The following is a 25,432-nucleotide window of genomic DNA, read 5'->3' on the forward strand; positions in this document are numbered from 1 at the left end:
AATGATTAGAGTTGAAAACACAATTTGGCATTCAATGTACATTGTTCTCCTTTATGTCCTCTGCAGCCCGTGACTATGTATCCACCCAATGAAACAGGTTTTCATGATGTGTTCGGCAATGTCTGGGTATGGATAGAAGATCATTTTAACGGTCTTCCAGGATTTGATACCACGTACCTGTATGATGACTTCTCCAGCCCCTGCTTTGATGGACAGCATACAATGATTCTGGTATATTCCACGCAATACTTTTCCTATATTGGTCGGATTCATCTTGTTCAGCTCACTGAGCAGGAACTGTGCAGGGGGGAAGCTTCAGAACAACCAGAAGGTGACTTACCAGCTCGGGGTCCTTTACAATGGTAACCTGCAAGGTCTTGCTGGTGGGCAATCTGAGGCAGGCTGGTACAAGTTAGTTCCGAATTATGTCATTGAGAGTGTGATACACTTTCCCCCAGGATCTGAATGAGGGAAGTTCCCGCAGCTCTGGTGATAGAGAATTTGACCCACACTATCTTTGCAGCTGGAAAAGCATCCCATCTGGACTGTGATTTGCATTTGTGTAAAGTGAGGAAAAGCAGACGTGTACCTCTAGTCTCCAGAAAGATAGATGCAGCTGTCCCTAACCCAGCAATTCCTCCCCTCAGCTTCCATCCTTCAAGATCACACTGATAAGTCTTTACTTTCTCTTGAAATGGCTGCCAGTGTTTTCTACATGTTAAAGAAATGCCCTTCATGGGAGTTTTCCAGATCAATGGCCAGGACTTTTATGAGGAGCTGTTGAAAAAGACTGCATAAATCCCAGTTTTCCTAGAGTTTTTTTTTTAGCTTTCCCATCTAAATTAATGGCAAATCAGTGAGCAAAGGAGTCTTCCAATATTCACCACCCCCATGCCCAGCCTTCCCATTAACCTCCTTCCTGTCCACCTCCTTCCCACCCATCTCCTTCCCACCCACCTCCTTCCCATCCACTTGTCGCCATCCTATCCACCTCCTCCCCATCCCCAGCTCCATCTTTCTGTTACTGCACCATCTTCCTATTGACCAGATGGCCTTCCTGTCAACCCCTGACTCAGACCGGCAAGATGGAGCTGGTTAAGGTGCTGCTCACCCTTTGGCCTACTGAGGTCCTTCAGCCATCAATCCACCTCCTGCCATTATATGCTAACCAGCAAAGCCCATCATCGTCCTTTGTATTCAACCCTAGATTTCCTGCTCTGTGTCTGTCTAAAAGTTCAGATTACCTTTCCCAAGTGGCCAGTGAATATAAAAGCAAGGATGTACTCCTGAGGCTGTATAAGGCTCTGGTCAGGTCACATTTGGAGTATGGAGTGCAGTTTTGGGCCCAATATCTCAGGAAGGAAGTACCCACCCTGGAGCATGTTCAGAGGAGGTTCACAAGAATGGTCCTAGGAATGAAAAGCTTAACATATGAGGAACATTTGAGGACTCTGGGTTTATACTCGATGAAGTTTAGAAGGATGAGGGAGGATCTAATTGAAACGTACTGAATACTGAATAACCTGGGCAGAGTAGATGTTGGGAAGATGTTTCCATTGGTAGGAAAGACTAGGACCCGTGGGCACGGCCTTAGAGTAAAGTGAAAACCTTTTGCAACGGAGACAAGGACAAATGTCTTCAGCCAGAGAGTGGTGAATCTATGGAATTCACAGCCTCAGAAGGCTATGGAGCATAGGTCATTAAGTATATTTAAGACTGAAATAGATAGATTCTTGACTATCAAGGGAACCAAGGGTTATGTAGAGAAAGTGGGAGAATGGGGTCGAGAAATTTATCAGCCATGATTGAATGGCGGGGCAGACTTGATGGGCTGAATATCCTAATTTTTGCTCCTATGTCTTATGGTCATATGGTCTTATCCATTCTTCCCAGAGATTACTTGTACACTACTCGGTTCTGTACTAATTCGCCAGCAGCTCTTGAAGGTGGGGCATCCTTTCTCTGAAGGGCAGAAGTCCTTTTTAAGATTATCCAGAGTGCATTGCGGCCGGCTGCTGGTTTTGTTTAAGGTCAACTTCGCTTCTGACAGAGCTGGGGAGGGTGGGAGTGGGCAGTACACCTACAAGCCACTCCCCCTCCAACACGCAAATATTAGTTTATGAGATGTAATAAGTATCTCTCAATGAAAGCGTTGAAAGCCGTCATAGTTTTTTATTTAAGGGAATGCCTGAGATTGACTTGATTAAATCCTTCAATATGGATCTGAGTAAATATCTGGTCAGAAATCAGATTTGGAGATGTAGGAATAGGTGTAGACTGTTTTTCTTCATTAAGAACTTTCCTTTCCTCACTGGGTGCACAATCATACATGCTCAAGAAGAGAGAAGATTAAGTGGTAGCAGTGTGAAGATGGATAAATATAATTTTGCTTGATAATTTTTGGGAACTGCAAAGGATTCACACTGACTATGCTGAGGTAATTGGATATGACAGAGTGACCAAATTGGTGACATTCAGTTGATATTTGAAAGGAAAGACTCCTTCAGCCTTGATGTGGAAGCCTATTGAATCAGAAACAATACATTATCATGAGGTCAGAGGAAGCATTCTTGCTCCTTTGCTGAGAAATGTAAGATCCACTTCAGAGACTCCACATGGAAACTAGGTTATACTTTGGTGCCGTACTGAGGGAGAGTTGCACTGTTGCTGTCTTTTGGATTGTTGAGGTAAGATCACAAATTCACTCAATATAAAAATTTAAAACAAACTTGGCATTTTTCCGAGACCAACAAGTCATCTCCTGATGGCCTGACCAATTTATATGCCTTAATCCAACAAAAATGATCTGGTTATTTTGTCATTGAAGTTTGTGGGATCTTACTGTGCTGAAATTGGCTGACTTATTTGCTTAACACTGCAATAGTGATGGCATTTCGACAGCATTTCATTGGTTGTGCCTTTGGAAAGCCTGAGGAAGATTTGATGAAAATTGCATTCCTGCTGGGATTATTGGCTTTGATTTTATTGTGTCAACAGGGTGGTTCTTGGATCTCGACAGGAGACGAGGCATCACGATTTGCAAGGTTTGCCTTCAGGAGGCACTTTTTCCAACACCTGGGTTTTCGCTTGGTCAGAACATGTGGTCTGTTGAAAACTCCAGTGAGAGTGGTGAATGCTGAGACAATTACTCCAGGTATAGACAAGAGAATCACCACACTGTTTAAACCTGGGGCCATTCACCATCTGACATGAAAATGCCTTCCAAATCAGAAAAGTCCCAAATCCCATGAATGTCTTTCAGTGGGGAGAAAGGAAAACAATGATAATGCATCTAGAAACCAAATGTGTATATTAAAAGTAAAAACTTAAGGGAGTTGATCTCATTTTCTTTAGAAAAGATGAAGCATTACAGTGAAGTGTATTTTTAAGGATAGTGATATAGATCTGTTAGCTTGAAACTTTAACACAAATACTCGAAACACAGCATCTCAGTTAGAAAGCTGAAGGGAATCAATAAGCTTGAATATTTTTCTCAGATTACAGATATGAACGCCCCTGTGCTGCCTCCCAGTGCTCCTGAGGTGGGGTGACTAGGAATGGTTATATTTATTTGTTTGCTTTAACAGCACTTTTAGTTTTGGGGCAATCTCTAACTGAGAGGTTCACGGTATTGAATAAGCCAGCTGGACCTATCACGTCTGTGCCAGCTTTCTGATGGTACAATCCAAAACTAACCTCACGTCCGGCCTTCTCCCCAATAACCTGGTATAGTCCTGTTTCAGAAGCATACGGATTTCTGCAATAACCATTCCCATTCACAAAACACATGCCGAGTACTCTCTGCACAGAGAACCTTTCTTTTTCTTACTCTCTTCAATGGTAATCCCCCATCACTGGTTCCACAGTTTGGGCAAACCTCTTCTATTCATTATCAGATCCATCCTGATTTTATAAAACTGCATGAATCTCATTCTATAGTCAAGTGGTAATAGTTAGAGAAACTCATGCCTCTCATCATACCTATGGCTTCGTATTTTTCTTGTGAATCGGATTCATACAAAACAATATCAGACAGCCCAATATTGTCAGAATATTAAATTATATACCCAATTAAAACCCCCACTATCTACCTTTTACCCACACTATCAATATGCATTTGGACTTTCAGGGAATTTGGTGTTTGGACCCCTCAGGCTTGGTATAATCTGTATCTTTCCATTCTGTGTATACTCTGATCCCTATTTAATCTTTGAAAATACACCACCTGCCCACCTATATCTTTTGTTTTAACTAGTCCCTGGGCAAGTTGCCCAGTATGTTATCACCCTTTGAACTAGAACATTTCCTCAAAGATCTGGTTCCCTTTCTTCATTCGAACGCTCCATTTGTTGGTTGCAACAGGATTAACTTGAAAGAAAGGATCCCTTCCCTCTCCTAATTCCAATGTTTTTATCTTTTAAAAGGAGACAAATTAACCAGGTTTCTTGAGCTAAAGATAGGATGAGTTTATTAGTAATTAAAACACAGTTGTATCTTACACCCAGCCAGCTTTTTGTGACCCCACATCATGACCACAGTCTAGTTTGTAACTCATTGGAGATGCTTCAGCTTTGCATTGTATTTCTTCCTTTGACTTGGCTTTTGAAATTCTTTGACACCCTTCTAGGCAACATTCCATGCTCTTTCAATTTTCCAGACAGGCTCTGAATTGCATTCTCTGGTTTGTATGTCCTTTTTCTTCAAAAAGAAAACACAACAACCCTTATTTCTTAACAGTTCAATGTATTCCTAAGTAATTCAGGGCTATGATTCTTCGTCATGACTCATTGCTTAATTATGTTTGAAGCTCAAGTTTTAGAGTGAAGTTCATCTTATTATTTTGTACCATCAGTAAATTCAGTCGTTTTCCTTCATGTGGGTCAAATCACATCACCATTTCTTGGAAATATTGAACATATTGGAAACAAAAGTGACTCCAGCATTGTCACCTTAGAGTGTCAATATTTACAGTTGATGAACAACACAGCTGCACACACATATCCTAACCCCTTTTATTGTAATTAACTATCAATGGTTTAGGATAACCAGACTGTTGAATACTGTTGACCATTATTTAAATACAAACTTAAATACTTGAAAAATTGCATTCTGCTTCAATGCTTGCTAACATTTTCTAAATCTTAAAGATATCCCATCACAATTCATATTTTTGTACACTCTCACCTTGATGTGGAGGTGCCAGTGTTGAACTGGGTGGACAAAGTTAGAATCACATAACACCAGGTTATAGTCCAACAGGTTTATTTGAAATCACAAGCTTTTGGAGCATTGCACCTTTGTCAGGTGAAGCGTCATTTCACCTGATGAAGGAGCAGAGCTCAGAAAGCTTGTGATTTCAAATAGACCTGTTGAACTATGACCTGATGTTCCGTCATTTATTACACTCTCACCTTGTTAGTTGCCAGGGACATGACCTAGTGTCCTTTTCTTCAGTCTCTGATATGACATAATCGCTCTGATGCGATGCTTCAGTTTCACTGTTATAAACAGGTTGAAATCCTAATCTTGCATCACATTCACCTTCATGTTGTCAAACTGGTGTCATGCCAGTGGACATAGATGAATGCTGCTCCCACGATATCAACAACATTGAAGGTAGCTTTAGGTTTCTGATCACTTTTTAAAATGTGAGACTTCTTTGATTGAAGTGTGTGCAGGGCAAGATTCGAAATGAGGATGTGGGGCATCATTGGAAGTATTGCTTGCCTCCACAAGTGCTAAATTTCCTATTTGAGGAATAAAACAGTGTCACTGTTGGCTTTGTATCTTAGAGGGTTTAAGCAATCGCATTTGATAATTGATAATGCAAATAAATGATCAAAATATGATCTGAGGTAATTGGCAGTGTAACAAAGTTGTTGCATCATGCCTTAAACCTTCTGTCTGAAGAATCTAATAGTATATTGTCCGTATGGCTGAAATGTGACTTTAACTTTAGGAGCGCTGTGGTCATATCTTGTATGATATTCAACAGTTTGCAAAACAAGAAAAGCATCTTTAGGCTTTGCATTGGAACTCTTCAGGCATTTTCCACAGTAAAGGGATTTTTTTACTGAAGAGACATGTGTTTTCACCAGATAACTCAATCACTGTTCCCAAGGAGACTGTGCAAATGATCACCGTTCCCAGTGCCAACACTCAGCTGCGGTATGAGACGGATGTTGCTGTGCAGGTAGGGCAATGCTGCATCTTTCTGAAGCCAGCAGCCTCAATAAGCTTACTTCACAGTTTGATGTATCTAGATTCGCTGAAAGATTTTTTTTCGCAAGTTTTGGATAAGATGAATTAAGTGACTTGGATCAAATATATTCTGAATAGTATTGATTAAGTAGAGGTACATCAAAAATGTGTAAAATAGTACTCCCATGAATAATTGTGACATTAAATCCCAATGTCAACCATGAAGATTTTCATATTTGATCCTGGAATTGCTGCTTTCTGTTAAAGTGGATGCTCCACGCAAGGCTCACAGTAATCGTGTTATAGAACCTGTGGGTAATGTCATGCTAATATTCTATTTTCTTCTTCAGTTATTTTCTCTGATGTTTCTTTTCCACTCCTCATAGAAATAGTTCAGATGTGTAAAATGCAACATAACCTGTTCATCATAATTGAGTCTAGTGATGAGCTATGGTCCACAGGCTATTCAACTGTGGGAAAAGAGAATGGGGGAATACCAGAAACAAGCTGTATCCTTGCTCAATAAACAAACTTTCCAACAGGTTTAACAGAGCAGTGAACAAGAATAGGAATCATTACTGTGTCTTTTTTCTCTCTATCCCAAGGGCCTGAGATGCTTTGTCCTATCTCTCAAGGCCCAGGACAATGAATCCATCAGAGTGTGGGCCAGACTAGGAGCAGCAGTGCATCACTGTGCCTTCTGTCTCTACATTGGTCCAGCCAAAACCAGAAACGAGTTGCAAAGGGCAACCTTCCTGGTCAGCAAAGCTCAGAAACTGTTTATTTTTCCACTGATCAATAAATAGAACAAGATTTTTCTTCCTGGGGACTACTATCAGCATAAGACAACATGTTCAAGCTCTGAACATCAAAGAATTAATGTTTGAACAAAGAACAAAGAAAATTTACAGTCCAGAAACAGGCCCTTCGATCCTCCAAGCCTGAGCCGATCCAAATGTACTGTCTAAACCTGTCGCCCAATTCCTAAGCATCTGTATCCCTCTGCTTCCCACCTACTCATGCATTTATCCAGACGCATCTTAAATGAATCTACCGTGCCTGCCTCTACCACCTCTGCTGGCAACACGTTCCAAATGCCCATCACCCTCTGTGTGAAGTACTTGCCACGTGTATCCCCCTTAAACTTTCCACCTCTCACCTTGAAAGCGTGACCTCTCATTATTGAATCCTTCACCCTGGGAAAAAGCTTGTCTCTATCGTGCCTGTCTATACCCTTCATGGTTTGATAGACCTCAGTCAGGTCCCCCCTCAATCTTCTTTTTTCTATTGAAAATAAACCTAACCTACTCAACCTTTCTTCATAGCTAGCACCTTCCATACCAGGCCACATCCTCATAAACCTTGAGTACGTTTAATTATGGCTCAGAACCACTTCCAATAAAGAAGGACTGTTGAGACAATGTCCATGTTATTGTTTGAATGTGTAAGGAAATAGCGTAACAGCCATAGTTCTACCTGTGTCCCTCATGCAGAACCATATTGATTGGTCCTTTTTGGTATGGAAGTATTTTCATCCACCTTGTTATTCACGACTGCCAGAATGGCTGAGACTAGGTTTCCAGCACACGGAAAGTTAAGGATATATTTAAATGCATATATCAACAATTAACTTTATGTGATTTCAAGTCAGAACACTGTGTGGCATCAAACCTGTCAGTGGATTAGCATTGAAGATACAGGGCCTAGGATGTCTCAAGTGTGGCTCAAATCAATTTACATACTTTGTTTTTGATGAACAAGAAACATGAAAGTTCTGAAAGATTTTTTTTTGACTCTCCACTTACCTGTTCTTTTTACTTTGGTCCTTAGTATTAAAACATTTCCCAAAGTTAGGCATTTCTTTGGATCGATATTGTCAATCGACATCACGAACTTGAACACGTCACTGAGGTCATCCAGTAAAGCTTCTTAGTTTTAAAGATAATCAAGTCCACTTTGCTGAACTATTTTATATAGCTCCTCACATCAGAATCATCCAGTCAAAATTTGATCTGGCAATAACAAAGAATGAGATATTTTCCCAACATGTGCACAGATTGGTGGTCCAGCTCCTTTGAAAAGGTAGAGCTTATCCACACACCCTGGAGCAGATAATATTGGCAACGACCAGCTTATTATATATTTCCACTGGCAACAGAGTACTCTGTTTATTTTGGATCATAGTCTCATGAAGCAAACCACTCACCCAAATGGGAGCAGATTCCAGTTAATTTGCAGTCTCAGTCATGGCACGCATTAGAAACCAGGATTATGAATTTACGTGAGGCAGAAAGCTTCAATTTGAAAGCAAACTTACATTTCATGGAAGGCCTTTGAAGTGGCCAGAGAAAATAAGCGGTGTTCTGAGATGTGCTCCACATAGAGGAAGGTGACTGAAACAAAATCATAAATAAATACTTTATACATTTTCTTTACTCAGCTAAGAGCTTTATAAAGGGGAGCAGTTTGCTGGGTCTCGGAGTTCTCACCTGGTTATAAAACTCCCCGTGTTCTTTTCCTTGTATATTGTGGAAATATTCTTGTTGTACTGTGTACTTTACACAGGAACAGCTTGAGCTGGAGTACGGAGACCTGAGCAAAGCAGGTTACTGCAGCCAGTTGTATGGAGTGTGCAATCGGGTGATCAAGGAACAGCAGCTAGCTGGCAGCACATGCCTTGTTCTAGGCAGTGGAACTGGCCTCATCCCCTTCATGTTAACCCAGTTGTTTTGCAAGGTGACATTTTAACTGACCTTACATACCTATATTCTAAATATGTTATTCTCCCCTTCTTTCTCCTTTTGTTGTTATTGAATTTTGTTCTATTTCTATTGGCTACAGGTATAAATCTGAACATGACCATTCTCTAAACATGGGTGTAGAAAGTAGCCATTTACAGCATTGTAGATGGGTCCGACCGTATTCTCTCCTGATGCCCAAACGTAATGTAATTTACAGCAGCAGAGGGAGACTTAACTGTTATCCCACCCTTTGTCGGCATGAATTTTTCTGAGCAGCGATTCCTTCTGTCCCATCCCACAATGCTGCCCTTCCAGCCCAGTACCTAATCTTGCTTCGCTCCTTTCCATCCAACTCAGCCCTCTCAGTCCTTACTCTGTGCTCTCTGCCAATGAATCAGTTCTCACTTCCCCTCTCGACGTCTCTTTCTTTGATGTCTGTTCACTTGTGAACAAGGCCCACATTATTGAGAACTTACCAAGGGGATGATTGTATTAATACTATAGTCTTGATAGAAATTGGCTGAGAGGGGACAACACCTTTCTGCTCAATGGAACCGTCCCTATACCTTCCACCACTTGCCATGCCAAGACTGCGGGCGTAGTGTGAGGCTCCTATCATTAGGCCACATCATGGCCTGACTGCTCTACTCCTCTCGCACTTTCTCCTCCTTTGAGAATCTCACCAAATCTCTTTCAACTTCCATTTAAAATCCTTGTTCTCTGCCATCCGTCTGGTACTACCAGCATTTTCTCACTGAGATATTTTCACAAATGTTCTCCCTTGGCCTCTACACTGAGCAATTTCTCATCCTCAGCGATTTCAACTTCTGTCCCAACCAAGTAGCCTCTCCTTTGAGTTCACTGCCCTCCTTGTCCTTGCTAATCTCTCCGTCCTCCACGTAAACTTCATAATTCACACTCATGGTTATTTGCTTGACCGTTTCATTTCTTAGCCTCACTACTACTTTCGTATCAATGGCAGATGAGGCCATCTCTGTTCACTGCCCCACCCCCATCACATCCAGATTTCTGTACCTGCCCCAAGAAAATTGTCATCTCTCAATTCACTTACAACTGCACTTTCAAAATCCCAGCAGTCTAGCTATTGATTCTGATCACTCAGCATCTCACCTCAAAATCTGCTGCCCTCGCTCCCATTAAACTATTTCTCTCTCTCTCCCTCTTTCTCCCTCTCTCTTTCTCCCTCTCTCTTTCTTTCTCCCTCTCTCTTTCTCCCTCTTTCTTTTTCTCTCTCTCTCTCTCTCTCAGCTATCTGCAGTCCCCTGATACTGCCCTCATTTCTGCTTTCTTAAGTCTAAGAGACACACATTTGAAAGGATATGGTGGCCAACTGGTTTAACCATTCATCACAAGACCTAACTAAGTATATAAAACACTATCCGGTCCTGCTGTCATCTGCCAGTAAGTGTGAAAGCCGCAAAAATGTTTTTGTCATTAACATTGAGACAATTCAATCAACTGTTTCAATCACTTCCGCACCCACACATCACAAACCCACCGGGCCACTCTCCTTCAGAACGGCCATATCCTGGCCCAGACCTTACATAGTTCTATCTCCCTCACCCTCTCTGAGCTCATCCTGTCCATGAGTTCCACCTCCTGTTCCCTCCTCCTTAGTCCACCTGAACTGCTGACTGTTAGGTTCCTTTCCTCATATAGCTGACATCTTGGATAGTTCTGTCTCATCATCTATTGTCCCTCTCCTTTAAGTCTGGAATCCTCACCCCCTCCTCAAAAAGCAAATCTTTGCAAGCTATCATTTCATTTCCATCTTCCTTTTCTCCCAAAATCTGTCACCATCATCACCCCCTTCCCAATATGTGTAATTGGTGAAGACCCCCTCTAGTCCTCCCCTCCAGTGTCTGACCAAGATGCTGCAGGGATTGAGAACTTCCTCAGCATGCTATTAATGTCAAGCACTCCATATCACGACATGCCCTTTATTTCTTTGCACTAGGTGATTGGGATTGACTACTGTGGAAGATTCATTGAAACTGCACAACAACTAAAATATTCAGGATACCAAAATTCTGATGTGAAGGTTCCAGATTATTTGGACCGAGATAGGGTGATATTCAAACAGGTAATTATTTTGAGTGTTGCCAGCACATCCCTATTGTTACACACATGTATACTCGTACTCATACCACATATCCATTAACACATTAACACAAGCACATAGGCATACATATATAGATGCACATGTACACATACAGACATATACATAGGTAAAGACATGAATATACTCACACATGTACATACAGACACATATACATAGGTATGTGCACACATGTATGAAACAGGCGCATACACATAGATACACAGTCACACATGTCTATGCACATATGCATAGGTGCACATATATATGCATACCTATATATGCACAAATAGGTACACACACATATACAAAGTTATAAAGGGGCAGTATTCAGCAGAAAAGGGAAGATAATGTAATTTAAATTTTCCAAAGGGCTGAATCAGCTTCATTTTTCTCAACCACCCTGCTAGACTGAAACAGTGGTTTAAGTTCCTTCTCACACACAGCTATATCTCTCTCCAATTAAATTTTGTTTTCACTGGAAAATTATACGGTTTACTTGAATGTAAGAAAGATAAATTGTATTAACTGCTAGCCTGAGAAAACTATTAAATATGCAACATTTAGCATGTGGCCTCTGTGATATCACATGCTGTTCACAAACACATATGCACATACTCACACATACACGTAGACACAAACATACACACATACAGACATGTACACACACACACATGCAGACATGTACACACACACATACAGACATGTACACACATGCACACAGACACGAACACACACATACAGACATGTGCACAAACACACATACAGACATGTACACAAACACACATACAGATACATACACATACAGACACGCAAACACACACAGATACAGATAAACATCAAACACATACACATACAGACATGCACAAAAACACACACATACAGACATGCACAAAAACACACACATAGACACAGATAAACGCAAATACACATACAGACATGTACACAAACACAGATACAGACACAACCACACACACAGACACAGATAAACACAAACACACATATAGACATGCACACAAGCACACACACAGACACAAATACAAACACACATACATACAGACATGTATACAAGCACACACAGACACAAACACACACACATTGACACAAATCACACACACATACAGACATGTATACAAACACACACAGACACAAACACAAACATACACACATACAGATGTATACAAACACACAGACACAAAGACAAACACACGCACATACAGACATACATACACATGTACAGACATGTACACACACACAGACAGACAGAAACACACACATACAGACATGTATACAAACACACACAGACAGACAGAAACACACACATAGAGACATGTATACAAACACACACAGATGAACACAAACACACACACATATAGACACAGACACAAACACACACAGACAGACAGAAACACACACATACAGACATGTATACAAACACACACAGACAGACAGAAACACACACATACAGACATGTATACAAACACACACAGACGAACACAAACACACACACATATAGATACAGACACAAACACACACACTCACACAGATACAGGCAGAAACACACACAGTCACACATATACAGACACATGTAGATACACACACACACACACAAATGGAAAGTTGAAAGGGAATAGTGTCCAGTACAAAAGGAAGATAAAAGAATTTACAGTTTAAAGTTTCTCAGGTGTTGTTGTGATTTATAAGTCTAAACTGAGACTATAGCTGGCTAGATTATTTCAGGCACTCTCAGTAGCAGAGAATATTGCAGTTATCTTTTTGAGTTTTCAGTGTCCTGAAGTTTATTTTTAATCAGAATTGTCACCAGAAGTCTTTTCTTCTTGAAGGACAGAGAGAGAGAAATTGCTCAGACAGTGTTCAGTGCTGCTTCCTTTGTTTCATCACCTTTTTGCTTAAATAAACACCTCCTTGAAATACAGACTTGTTTGTACAGAGCGTGTGACTTTTGGAGGGTGCTGTCAAGGAGGTTTGATGAGTTATATTTTACATGACAGATTAAAGTAAATTGGGAAATGACATATGGTAAGTATAGCGTGCTCAGTTGGAGATAGGTGACTTTAAAAGTGATGGTTCCTAATTTTTTCTGCCACTGGGGATTTTTTTCCATTATGTCTACATCTGTTGTAGACTAAGAAATTGTCAAAAAACTAGTTCTATCTCCATCATATATCGACAAGGACTGTAGAAGGTGAATTGAATATTTTTATTTGGCATTAGGAGGATTCGGCCTTCCTGGTTTGTGTGGTGCATTAACTAGGCCAAATGGATGGTATTGGAAGAACATGCCATATTAGGTATAGCTTCTAATGTATTACAAAAATATCTCCAGAAACTGATGGAATAGACAATATATAAATAAGGAGATCTCGTGTATCAGGACCGTTGTGATTTTTGATTAAACATTGTCCAAACCATTCAAACTAATAGGTACAAGTTCAACTTTGCAGCTAACATGGATTCCAAAAGAAATTGGACGTCATTGTTTTATACTTGTCAATTTCCTGGATCGTACCCTTAATCCCTCAGGTAAAAATGTTATGTTTTAGTCCATGCTTTAGAGAAAGATAAGCCTTAAGTAGGGCATTGAACCACTCTATTCTACTGAAGTTTGCATTTGTGTTTTAATTATTTTAAGTTCTTCTTGTCTCATCGAAAATGGTCGCAAATTTAAATGTCATCCAGCTGTGAGAACCGAAAAAATGGTTTAACACACTTCTATAAATTGTGAGGAACCTTTTAAACATGGGCAATATAGTTTGACTCAGTAATGCTGCTGTGTGTTCTGACTCCATCTGCAGCTGATGTATAATGCAACACGTTTCATTTACCAATGTCTTGTATCTCCTTTCTTTAAATACAACTGACTCATAACATCAGGATTCACAGCCTTTAAAGAAGTTAAGCCCTGGCTCTCCCCTCTTACCCTGAGAATTCTTACTGGGATCATGCTGGGTCAAAGTTAATACTGATCCCTTCGATTGTCTTCTTCATGCCTGACATTCCTTGCTCCACTGCCATTTTCCCTTCCTGCACTCCCAAATCTGGACCTGACCCTGCATCTCCCACCCAGACCCAAACCCCACCTTTTCCCACCCAGACCCAAACCCCTCCTTCCCCCAACCAGACCCAAACTCCCTCCTTCCCCCACCCAGACGCAAACTTCCTCCTTCCCCCACCCAGACGCAAACTCCCTCATTTCCCCACCCAGAACCAAACTCCTCCTTCTCCAACCAGACCCAAAACCTTCCTTCCCCCAATCAGATCCAAACTCCTCCTTCCCCAACCAACCCCCCCCCACCCCACCCACCCTCATTCTGATCCCAAACACTCCCCCTCCAATTCCAGCCCCAAACCCCTCCTTTTTACCTCCAGCCTTCATTCCAGGACTGTCCCTCCCACCCACCCCCATCCCCACCCCTGTCCTTTCGGTGCTCCCACCCCCCAAACCCCCACTCTCTGACCTGACTGGTGGTGCATTGCGTAATTGTGCCCATGGATATGTGCCTCAGAGAACCAAATTATATTTTAACGGTTATCTGACAAAAACAATTGGCCTGGATTTTGTGATGGCCAGGCTGTCATTTCTGATGCATACATGGGAGTTACGTATGGGGACCCCAGTGAATTCCCATCAAGCAGACTCAAAGGAGTTTCCTGGAAAATTGCAGATTCCAATGGGCAACTCCCTATTTCTGATGCCCTCTAAAAGCATCCTCACACCACACCGAAAATACTTCTCCCAGACCCTGACCAGATGCCCCCTCACACTCCGGGGCCTGGGACAATCTATCTCCTCCATCACCAACCCTGACAGGACCATGCACAGGACTCAGCAACCCTCCAGAGACCTGACACCTCCACCCCCCCCACCCCAAGCTTCACTCACTTCCATTTCAGTCCCCTCACCAGGTCCGTTATATTCAGTCCACCCCGCTGTAACCTCAATACCCCATCACTTACATGGCCATCCTGTGCCTTGGCACCCCACCCACCTGGAACCCTACCCTCCTGGCATCCAACCTCAATCTTACCTTATGTACCTACCATTTGACAGCCCCAGTAATATGGCTGACTATGATTCTGGATCTTTACTTATACCGGAGCTGACTGCTGTAAAAAGTGGGTATAGTTGGCCATCGTCCGACAGTTCTGTCCTGGCGGGAGTTTTCAGATTGGAAGGATGGGCTCTGCAGTTTAAAGAGCCTTGATCAGAATCTCCTGTCAGCAACGTGGATCTCTTTTATGGCATAAAGGGGGAAGGAGCAGGTTGCACGACATTGGCCCACATTGTTTTCATAACCATAGAGAATTGGCTTCATACTGCTTCCTTCCCCCCTCCCCCTGCCACAATTAGTGTGAACAGGCAATGCTCTATCAGTCCCATTCCCAAACAGATGGTCGAAGCTTTTGTAGTTATTTTTGCTGTAAGTCTGTGTGTGTCAATTATGCGAGTTGTGGCATGGTAGAGATGAAGCATGCAGTTAGATTCAACTTCTAGTTTTACTTAAGTTATATTGGTTTTAAGTCTGTGTGCATCAGTAAACATTTTTGTATCAGGTGAAGGCATTAGTGTGTCAATAAGGCACATTAGCTATAATTGAGCCACAGGAGCCAGAGACCTAAGAAAGCCTGAATAGAACTGAGAACAAACTCCCAGTTTACAGACCTTTCATTATAAAGAGGATATCTTTATTCTATTTTGAAACTGGCAACATTATCTCAGGCAGTATCATAATTTGTTTTTTAATTAGAATCTAATTTAAATCTTGTGAGATTATGAAACATTTAGCATTTACCATGTGGCCAACATTTGGCCCATCATGCTTTGTCATGCTGTTGCAATTTACAATTCTCTGATTGACTGATAGTACAGGAATAAAAATCCTTAAAGTGTAACAAACCCTGGCCTCTCCAAAGTCTATTTGTAAAACGGCCAGGAGTTAACCTACAGTCAGGGCAGGAGGATTAAGGAAGCAAGCAATAGGTGTGGAGTTGTAATTAAATGTTATTTTTAGCAGAAAAATCAGATTTACATTAATTTAAATTTTAGTTTTGAAGATATTATGAACATGCTACGAAGCACTTGAGTTGATATTTTATATTCTCATTACCCATCCTCAAGAATGGGACTCCACAGCCAGTGCCAAGCTCAACTTGATTTGACCAGCTTCCACAATGGGGCCTTGTGCTGGTTTCTCCTACTCGAAATTGAGGACTGCAGATGCTGGATATCAGAGTCAAGATTAGAGTGGTGCTGGAAAAGCACAGCAGGTCAGGCAACATCCGAGGAGCAGGATGTTGCGGTGCTATGCTTTTCCAGCACCACTCTAATCTTGACTCTGGTTTCTCATGGTGCTTGGCTCAGTGTAACTCTCATGGTGTATTTTGCTATTCAGGAAGTGTGTAGGTGAATGTTGGGTAACTATAGCACAACACTGAGTTATTGCTAAAACATTGTTTCAGGGTTCACTGCCTTCAGATTACAAGGGAAGATGGTTAACAATGCAGTGTACTGAAAAGTCCACGTATTCCGTAAAAGACAAACAAAAATCAGAAACATACAAAAGATTTATGATAATAATTAAGCATTTTCTTTCGTCTTACTCTCCAAATTAGACTTATCAATGTTTTGACTTTATGATAGTGCCTTTCTTGGTGCATGAGTTCGAACAGAATTGTCATTGTTTCCTGTGACATCCGACACTGTTTTCACGTTTTTACTGCACATTTTCTTTACTTCCTACAGAATTAGTCAACCATTCCCTCAACTCTCATAAAATAGTAATGCCACTTTGAGTTAGGCGTTTCATCCCTGCAAGTCCCAGCAGAGATTTAGCTTCCCCGCAAGTCGCAGTAGAGATTTATCTTCCCTGCAAGTCCCAGCAGAGATTTATCTTCCCCGCAAGTCCCAGCAGAGATTTATCTTCCCCGCAAGTCCCAGCACAGATTTATCTTCCCCGCAAGTCCCAGCAGAGATTTATCTTCCCTGCAAGTCCCAACAGAGATTCATCTTCCCTGCAAATCACTGCAGAGATTTATCTGCCCAGCAAGTCCCAGCAGAGATTCATCTTCCCTGCAAGTCCCAGCACAGATTCATCTTCCCTGCAAATCACTGCAGAGATTTATCTGCCCAGCAAGTCCCAGCAGATTTATCTTCCCTGCAAGTTCCAGCAGAGATTTATCTTCCCTGCAAGTCCCAGCACAGATTTATCTTCCCTGCAAGTCCCAGCAGAGATTTATCTTCCCTGCAAGTTCCAGCAGAGATTTATCTTCCCTGCAAGTCCCAGCAGAGATTTATCTTCCCTGCAAGTTCCAACAAAGATTTATCTTCCCTGCAAGTTCCAGCAGAGATTTATCTTCCCTGCAAGTCCCAGCAGAGATATATCTTCCCTGCAAGTTCCAGCAGAGATTTATCTTCCCTGCAAGTTCCAGCAAAGATCTATCTTCCCTGCAAGTGCCAGCACAGATTTATCTTCCCTGCAAGTCCCAGCAGAGATATATCTTCCCCGCAAATCCCAGCAGAGATGCACCGCCATTGAAAGACAATTTTTTAAAATAAAAAGGCTTTGCTGTTCTGTTTCAATGAGCCTTCAGAATGTAACCTGCATTGCTGGGAAAGTAAGTCTTTTAAACTGTTCTTTATTTATTTATTGACCTGTTTATCTCTTGCCGTATTTGTTCAATAATATATTAATTAAAGGGTTAGAAAGCTTAGACAATGTGAATTTCCCACCTAGGTTTCTCTGTGCTTACATGTCAAAAATTACTTTTTTTTAACTCTGACTTTGCATTTAAATTGGCAATGTCATGGTAATTGTAGGGTAAGGAGGATGAAAAGTTGATTGAAACAATGAGATTGCTCTACAACTGACAGTTTAAGGGATAATGTATTTGGTTGCTGGTACAATTTTAGCATGCTCAGCAGGAAAACTTGACACTTACTTCCTGATCACAGACACCATCTCTTTACCACCAGGAATTGACACTATCCAAGACAGGAATAGAAAAGCTTAGAGACACCATAAGTAAAACTAAGGGAACATTTGCTCAGTCAAGTGCTCATTTCCTATACTTTCTCCCCCTATCAACTATTATTCAATGATTATTTGTGCTGTGATGCCATTCTGCACTTGTCATCCTAAAGTAGTCTTCAGGCTATCACAACCAACAATACTGCAAGTCTAACAAGCCACTATCTTCACAAAAATAATGTTTGCATCAAGGAAGGTAGGGAGAATAATCAAGTAGACATGGCCATTCTTTTCATCATTATTCATTTCCAAATAATATAATAATGCATTCCAGTGCATCTGATGTTATGACATCATGTAGCTTTAAACTAATTAGAATACATATGCCTAAGGATTTGATAGCTTGGTAATTGGTAAAAACCAAAAGGTTTTAGGTGTTGAATGTCTCCACCCACGAACTGTGGAATTGCAAATCGCAGCCTCCAATCACCATGGTACAGACCTTCCTGTTGTCACTGGGGGACTCTGTGATCAGTGTGTACAGCAGAGCCAGCTGCTCACACAATCAGCAGGATGTAATTCAGCAGAGAGCCAGTGAGAGCCCACATCACCTCCTCTGGAGGGAAGCCTGCCCCATATAATGGAACTGGCACTTCATAAAGGCCCGTCCCAGGCCACATCTGAGCTCAAGGGCAACCAGGTAGGTCCCGGGAGGTACTCCATTCACAAGCCTGGTTTCTCCATCAATCGCGGTCCCCCTGATGATGAAGGTCCTTCCTCAGAAGCCTGCAAGCAAACATACCAGAGTTTGCTTTTTGGGCTCCCATATGGTGACTGTCTTGCCCATTTGTGTCTTGATGACCAGTCAGGTTGGGCTAAGGCCTTTAAATGGGCATTAATTGCCTATTCAAAGGACTGCAGTTGCCATCTGGATGGGATAGATATCCAGCAAAGTTGCCACTCTGGCGTTAATTGATTTAGATGAGAGGTAATTGATTTCTACCCAATGTCTATTCAGACTGCACTTGGCCAACAACACCACAGCGTTAAACAGGGGAGGCAAGGGATCTGGAGTTGACCTCAATAATTATGTGAATCCTTTCATTTTAGAGGTGACTATAAGATAGTTTGATGACCTCTGTTTCCCTTTTAAGAGTCTGCACACATCCCACATGAGTTCATTTAGATTCTATTCCAGCTTACTTTTCAAGTTTGCCTGTTTTCAAAGTATGTTACTGAAGACATTCTAATGAAATTCCCAGGTGTCATGTAGATATTTATAAATATGTCTGAATTGATTTCCTGTTCTTATTTTCTAGGCTGTTCCAGAAGTGACTAAAAAAAGGTCAAATTACACAATATTTCTCCAGCAAAGATAAAGCTGAGGGTTGATCTGATAGAAATCTTTAGAATTATGAATATAAGGAGACATTGAGGTGCAGAGAAGATACTTGTGAGAAAAATGAGCAACACAAATATATTACAATCATTAAATCCAAATGAAGAACCTTCTTTACCTGAAGTGGTTAACATATGGAATCAACAAATGGAATAGTTGACATTACTAGTATTGATAGATTTGCAGATTTTAAAGTTAACATTATAATGGAGAAAGAAACTGAAGGGTATGCTGATAGGTGAGATGAGGTAGTCAGCACATTGAACCAAATGGTTTATTTCTGTGCTCAGATATTTATGTACGGTATTCCTCATGAAAGCATGATTCATGCTTTTATTACCCCTTTGTAAAAAATGCTTGCCCAACCTTTTGTTTGAGGAGTTGCAGGGTCATGGGACCAGAGAAGTAGTTGATTATCTTTTAGTTTAATTCCGATATGCAGAGAAGCATTCCAGTATGATTTAACTTCTCTTTAAGAACACATGAATAAATGTTCACCAAACAGTTTCACAAAGTTAACATCTTTTAAATTTTGAAGGTGTTCAGAGATCCCTTTTTGTTAATTTTGTCAAGTTTAGCTAGAGACGGTTACCCCTTAGATAGGAAACAAAGCTAAAAAGAAACAGGAGATAACTTAAACCAGTTAAGGCAGGCTTACATTTTATAAGCCTCTCAGTTGCAAAGTCAGAAATGAGGGAAGGAAGAATTTAGTAGTTTGCAGTTTTGGTGAACACTGAGCTACAACAAAAAAATCTCACCAATATCAATTTTAACATGGTGAGGATTGAGGGAAAGACAAATGTATTTTAACTAGGGGCAGACAAAGGTCTCACAGTGATGATCATGGAGATGTTCATAAATTTAAAAAGGCAAGGAAGGCTTTATTTGAGATTTTGGAAGATAAGAGATGGGCAAAGAATCTCCCAAGACCTTTAATTGATAACTTAGCTTCAAAACTGCCTGTTATTGTAGACTTTAAATATGTATGCAATATTTTAAAACTGGAATAGATATTTGTTATGAAATATGAAGTTCATTTATCCAATGAATAATAACTGCTGATATTACACAGATCAAGCGGAAGACATTGCCACAGTGCTTGGAGCTGATTGGTTTTTGGTTATATATTATTTAAAATCTGCTTTCTTTACCTGCCAGCTTGGCTAGTGCGCCTGTCACACGTTGTACAAGCAAAAGGTTTGGTTGTCGTCGCCTCATACACATGGAGCAGGAACAATCTAGATCAAAGATTTCAAGAACTCAGAAAACAGTAAGTGAACAGGTCATTTCATAAAGGAATGTGATGGTCTTGACCAAGCTATCCATAATTGAACATTAATAAGGGAAAGGAGGAAGCCTGCAAGCAGATGGAATTTTCTTTGTAGTGTTCTCCCCTCCAATGCTGACTTATGTTACATGGTCTTACAGACGTAACTGGAGTGAATCTAGGGTCTAAACAGTAAGTTGGTGCACCCTAACTGAAGGCATCTAACTGTTCAGAGCAGGGGCTAAAATACGGCCACATTCTGGTCTGTCTCAGAGTCACTTTCTAGCACACTATAGCACAAACACTTCTAATTTTTTTTCCCCTCTGCAGTTCAAGGATGCTCAGGCCAGTTGTAGTTTTCTGGTTGAAATAAACATAGATCAAGTCTAGGAGCTCACTGCATTTTGTGTCATTTATTTGAGTACTACTCAATGTGTGATGTTGGCCTTTATTTAAAAATAACCAGTTTAGCTTATGGAGTAGAAGTTCTTTATACAGTTCATTTAAATTCACAACCACAGTTATACTATTAATGCGTAGGGCTAACCAATGATCCTGAACGATACGACAGTTCAAAAAGACAATTTGGTATGAGACCATGCATTTGAACTATTGAAAGAGTATAGTGGAAAAGGTGTCTGCTGAATCTTTAGATTAGATTAGATTAGATTAGATTAGATTACTTACAGTGTGGAAACAGGCCCTTCGGCCCAACAAGTCCACACCGCCCCGCCGAAGCGCAACCCACCCATACCCCTACCTTTACCCCTTACCTAACACTATGGGCAATTTAGCATGGCCAATTCACCTGACCTGCACATCTTTGGACTGTGGGAGGAAACCGGAGCACCCGGAGGAAACCCACGCAGACACGGGGAGAACGTGCAAACTCCACACAGTTAGTCGCCTGAGGCGGGAATTGAACCCGGATCTCTGGCGCTGTGAGGCAGCAGTGCTAACCACTGTGCCACCGTGCCGCCCACTTCATCCTATGGAAGTAACTATGGTTGAAGATTTAAATTCCATGATCAAGGTGTATTAGATAGCTGAAATTTAATAAGCTTGAAATGTCGAGTTCTAATTAGTATTGAAAGACCATGAAAGTGCTGCACATTGTCATTTAACATAATTATTCTTTTGTCAGAGTCAAGAAAGGCTGCATATGTAGATCAACTAATCACTTTATTAACGAGTTTACCATAACATAATCAGTATCATCATAAAATGAAACATGGCGTACACAAATTATTTGATTAAATATTGATTCAAACATAATTTTAAAGTATCATTGACCTCTGCATCATTGCACCAGTTGGCTTAGTTGTTCAGTATCGTGTCATGTGGCAGGGCTGTTTGTGGCTGCTTCCTTGTAAAGAGGACAAGCTAACAGCTTTCACCAAATCCAACCAGGTATGAGTGAAGCCTACTTCAGTGTATGGTTAATAAGCTACTGACTTTGACAATCTTAACTCTAACTATACTGGCCGCAGTAGAATTATGTAAGTCTGCCTGTTTCTGCACTGGTAGCATTTCTCCCTTCTGCTGTTGCCAACCTCTCTTCATGGCGAATATAGCACTACTCCCAATGATACTAGTGTACCCACACTAACTTCTGCTCCTCAGTTCTTGTGAGTGTTAAATGCAAATCATATATTTTATTACTTCCATGTTTGTTTACATGTTTAAACAGTTGTGTGCAGATTGTCTGTACCATTATAGAATGCTAGATTGACCATTAGGCACATGAGCCAATGAATGTGTGTGGATGTCCATACCCTCAATAATAAATATTTCTGTACATTCATTATTAACTTTGCAGAATGTTCAACATTATCTTTCTATTTTTCAGTTTGAAGCCTGGTTCTTAAACTATTCTCCACTCTCTTCAGATTTTTCTTCAAACTCAATTTTCTATTTCTCAGTGTCAGACTGTCAATTTTTTTGAAACAGTTTCATATAATAAAATGATTTTCCAGTGATTTTCCAGTCGAACCAACAAAAATTACTCATCTTTTTGCAAAGTATCACCGCTGGTATCAAACACTGAATAAACAAAATGGAATAAAAGTATTGCATTGTATAAAATAATTCAAGCTTTTCTATTGGCTGGAAGCATTTTTACTTTACCACATTAAATAACAAAACTGAATGAGTCCCTCTGTCTCCCAATTTCATCTTTCTTTGTTCAAGGACAGCACTCTCATTTGAATCAAAAGTTTTATGCTTTGAACTAGGATGATGCCTTAAAGCTGGTTTGAGGGACCCCCTGCACATTCGGAAGTGCTCTCTTTCCCATGAGCTATAGCAGCTAGCAGCTCAGCTAAATTTAATAGATTTCAGGGCAGTATTTGAAAAGCAGAGGAGTTCGCCTAGTATTCTGGTTAATATTTATCCCTCAACCAATATCACTAAAATGGATTGTCTCACAGCTGACTAAGTCTGTGGGAGTTTGCGTGCATCTTGGCTGTACCATTTATAGAATGTAAAAGGTATATATGTGAATACTAGATTGACAATTAGACAACTGAGAAGAGGAATCTCCATTGGATGTCCATAAGACTGAAGCATTCAAAATCACCTTCAACCAGATATGCCAAGTGGAGGTTTCATCTTGACCTCCTCCCAAGGACCTCAGCATCATAGATGCTTGTCTTCACCCATTCACTCTGCATCATGTCAAGAAACGGCACAGGACACGAGATATGGCAAAAGATATGTGCTCCAATAAGACTCACACTGTTGTGCTAAAGACTTGTGCTTCAGAATAATTTACACTTCAAAACCAAGCTGTTCCCAGTACAGATACAATACTGGCAGCTGATCAAAGTGGAAAATTGCTCAGTTTTGTCCTGTCCATCTATATCAGTCTCAGCTAACAACAAAGTGAGTGACGTTGTCACTGAGTATGCTATTTAATTGCTCTCTAATGACCTGGCCACTGAGGTTGAGTTTAGTTCCTATTAGGTTCACTCAAATCCAGACCTCACTAAAGCACAGTTGTGAACATGGATAAAGAAGGTAAATTTCAAAATAGCAAGATAGCGTTTGACCAATGTTTCAAAAGGCCTAACAAAATTGAAGACAGCAATGTGAAGTGGAAACTCCCCATTGGTCAGGGTATTATGGAGCACAGACTAAGAATGGGTGTTGCCATTGGAGGCCAATCACTGCAGGAGTTTCACAGGGCTGTAGTTTCCACCACTCGTCTCCCACTACTTCATCAAGAGCCTTCCTTCCTTTGCCTATTCAAAATCAGCAATGAAGATGTGTGTGTCACACTTAACTCCATTCATAACTCTAACATACTACAATAGTCCACATTCAGTTGCTGTAGGGGCTGGACCACAGTCAGGCTACAATTGTCAAATAGCATTCTTGTTCCAAATAATGGCAGTCTTGAACAAGATACTTTAATCACCTCCCCTTAGCATTCAACAGCATTACTGTTTCTCAATGTACTAAAATTAACATCCTGAGAGTCATCCTTCACCAGAAACAGACTAAACACAAATATCATGGCTAAAACAGCAGGTCAGAGACTGGGTATTGTGCAGCAAAGAACTGACCCCTCAACCCTCAAAGCCTGCCCACTAGCTTCAAGGCACAGGCCAGGAGTAGAAGTGGAATATACTGCACTTACCAGGTTCAATACAATGCCAACACTCAAAAGCTCAATATCATCCAAATCAAAGTAGCCTGCTTGACTGGTACTCAATCCCCAACCTTAAACGTTCACTCCCTTCCCTATTGAAACAGCCACTGCCATGTGAACCACCCGCAAGACACACTGTAGCAAATTACCCAGCCTTCTTCAGGAACAGACACAAAAATCAGTAATCTCTCAGACTTGAAAGAACAAGCACACTAGGTGCAAAGGACAACTATCAACACCTGAGAGGTCCCCTCTACAACACTGGCCATCATAATTTTAAATCGAATCGCTGTGCTTTGACTACTGCTGGCTCAAATTCCTGGAACTCCTTTTCTAACACACACATCACATGGATTGTAATGATCCAAGGCTCACTCAGACAATCTCAAAGGCAACTAAGGATCAACAACAAAAACTGGCTTTTCCAGCAACACCCCCATCCCATGAACAAATATGAAATAGTTGGTCCTTTTTTCAGACAGATAACCCTCACGTTATCTCTAGGATTCTCTCTGACAATCTAGATTTGCGGATCCATTCATTAACTAGCTCGGTGGAGGAGTTCCTCTGTTTTGGAGTACTACATGAGCCTCTCTTCTAATTCTTAGCATTAAGTGTTCGGCTGGATATTTAAAACTCCCTTTGTGAACAGTTGCTTTTCCTACAGCAGGCCTACTCTCTGACCATTACAAATCAACAATGGTCTTTGCAGAAATAATAAAGGGTGTAGTTAAAGCAAAACAAAATTAGAAAAAGGATTGCAAATGTAAATCGATCTCTAAAATGTGAGCTCCTTTTACAGGTTGTCCTTTGTGGAGCAAATGGAAATCATAAGTAAAGGAAAACAAGGCAACAAAGTTACATATGTGACCATTTGGAAACCATGACATCCCCTTGTCTCAGACTTCCAAGATGGCAACAACAGAAATTAGTGGGTGCGTCGTCGTAGCAATCACAGAAATGAAGTCATGATTATTGATAAAGAAGTGATTATTGGAATTTATCTCGACGATGTGAGTGTATTGGTAACTTGTATTTGATTAGCTTTTTTACTGACCTTGAAC

At 40.9% G+C, this 25,432-nt stretch overlaps 1 protein-coding gene across 3 annotated transcripts in view; it reads left to right on the plus strand.

Annotated features, from left to right (window-relative positions):
* Positions 1–25,427, plus strand: part of LOC140479695 (uncharacterized) — a 65,439-nt gene extending 40,012 nt beyond the window's left edge. Inside the window, exons 12-19 of one of the 3 annotated variants that reach the window (XR_011961099.1) lie at positions 67–231; positions 2,998–3,154; positions 6,099–6,193; positions 8,767–8,937; positions 10,921–11,046; positions 13,527–13,605; positions 16,826–17,697; positions 20,608–20,707. Coding sequence is in view for 2 of the 3 variants with exons in the window: in XM_072573718.1 (XP_072429819.1) it covers positions 67–231; positions 2,998–3,154; positions 6,099–6,193; positions 8,767–8,937; positions 10,921–11,046; positions 13,527–13,605; positions 20,608–20,719; positions 25,171–25,255 (990 nt within the window). In the remaining variant the exon portion in view is untranslated. Of the gene's footprint in view, positions 1–66; positions 232–2,997; positions 3,155–6,098; positions 6,194–8,766; positions 8,938–10,920; positions 11,047–13,526; positions 13,606–16,825; positions 17,698–20,607; positions 20,720–25,170 lie in introns of those variants that run through there. The other 2 variants (XM_072573718.1, XM_072573719.1) reach the window with 2 other exon arrangements.
* Positions 25,428–25,432: the final 5 nt, after the last annotated feature.

This window comes from Chiloscyllium punctatum, chromosome 7, assembly GCF_047496795.1.
Source record: "Chiloscyllium punctatum isolate Juve2018m chromosome 7, sChiPun1.3, whole genome shotgun sequence".
NCBI classification, from domain to species: Eukaryota; Metazoa; Chordata; class Chondrichthyes; order Orectolobiformes; family Hemiscylliidae; genus Chiloscyllium; species Chiloscyllium punctatum.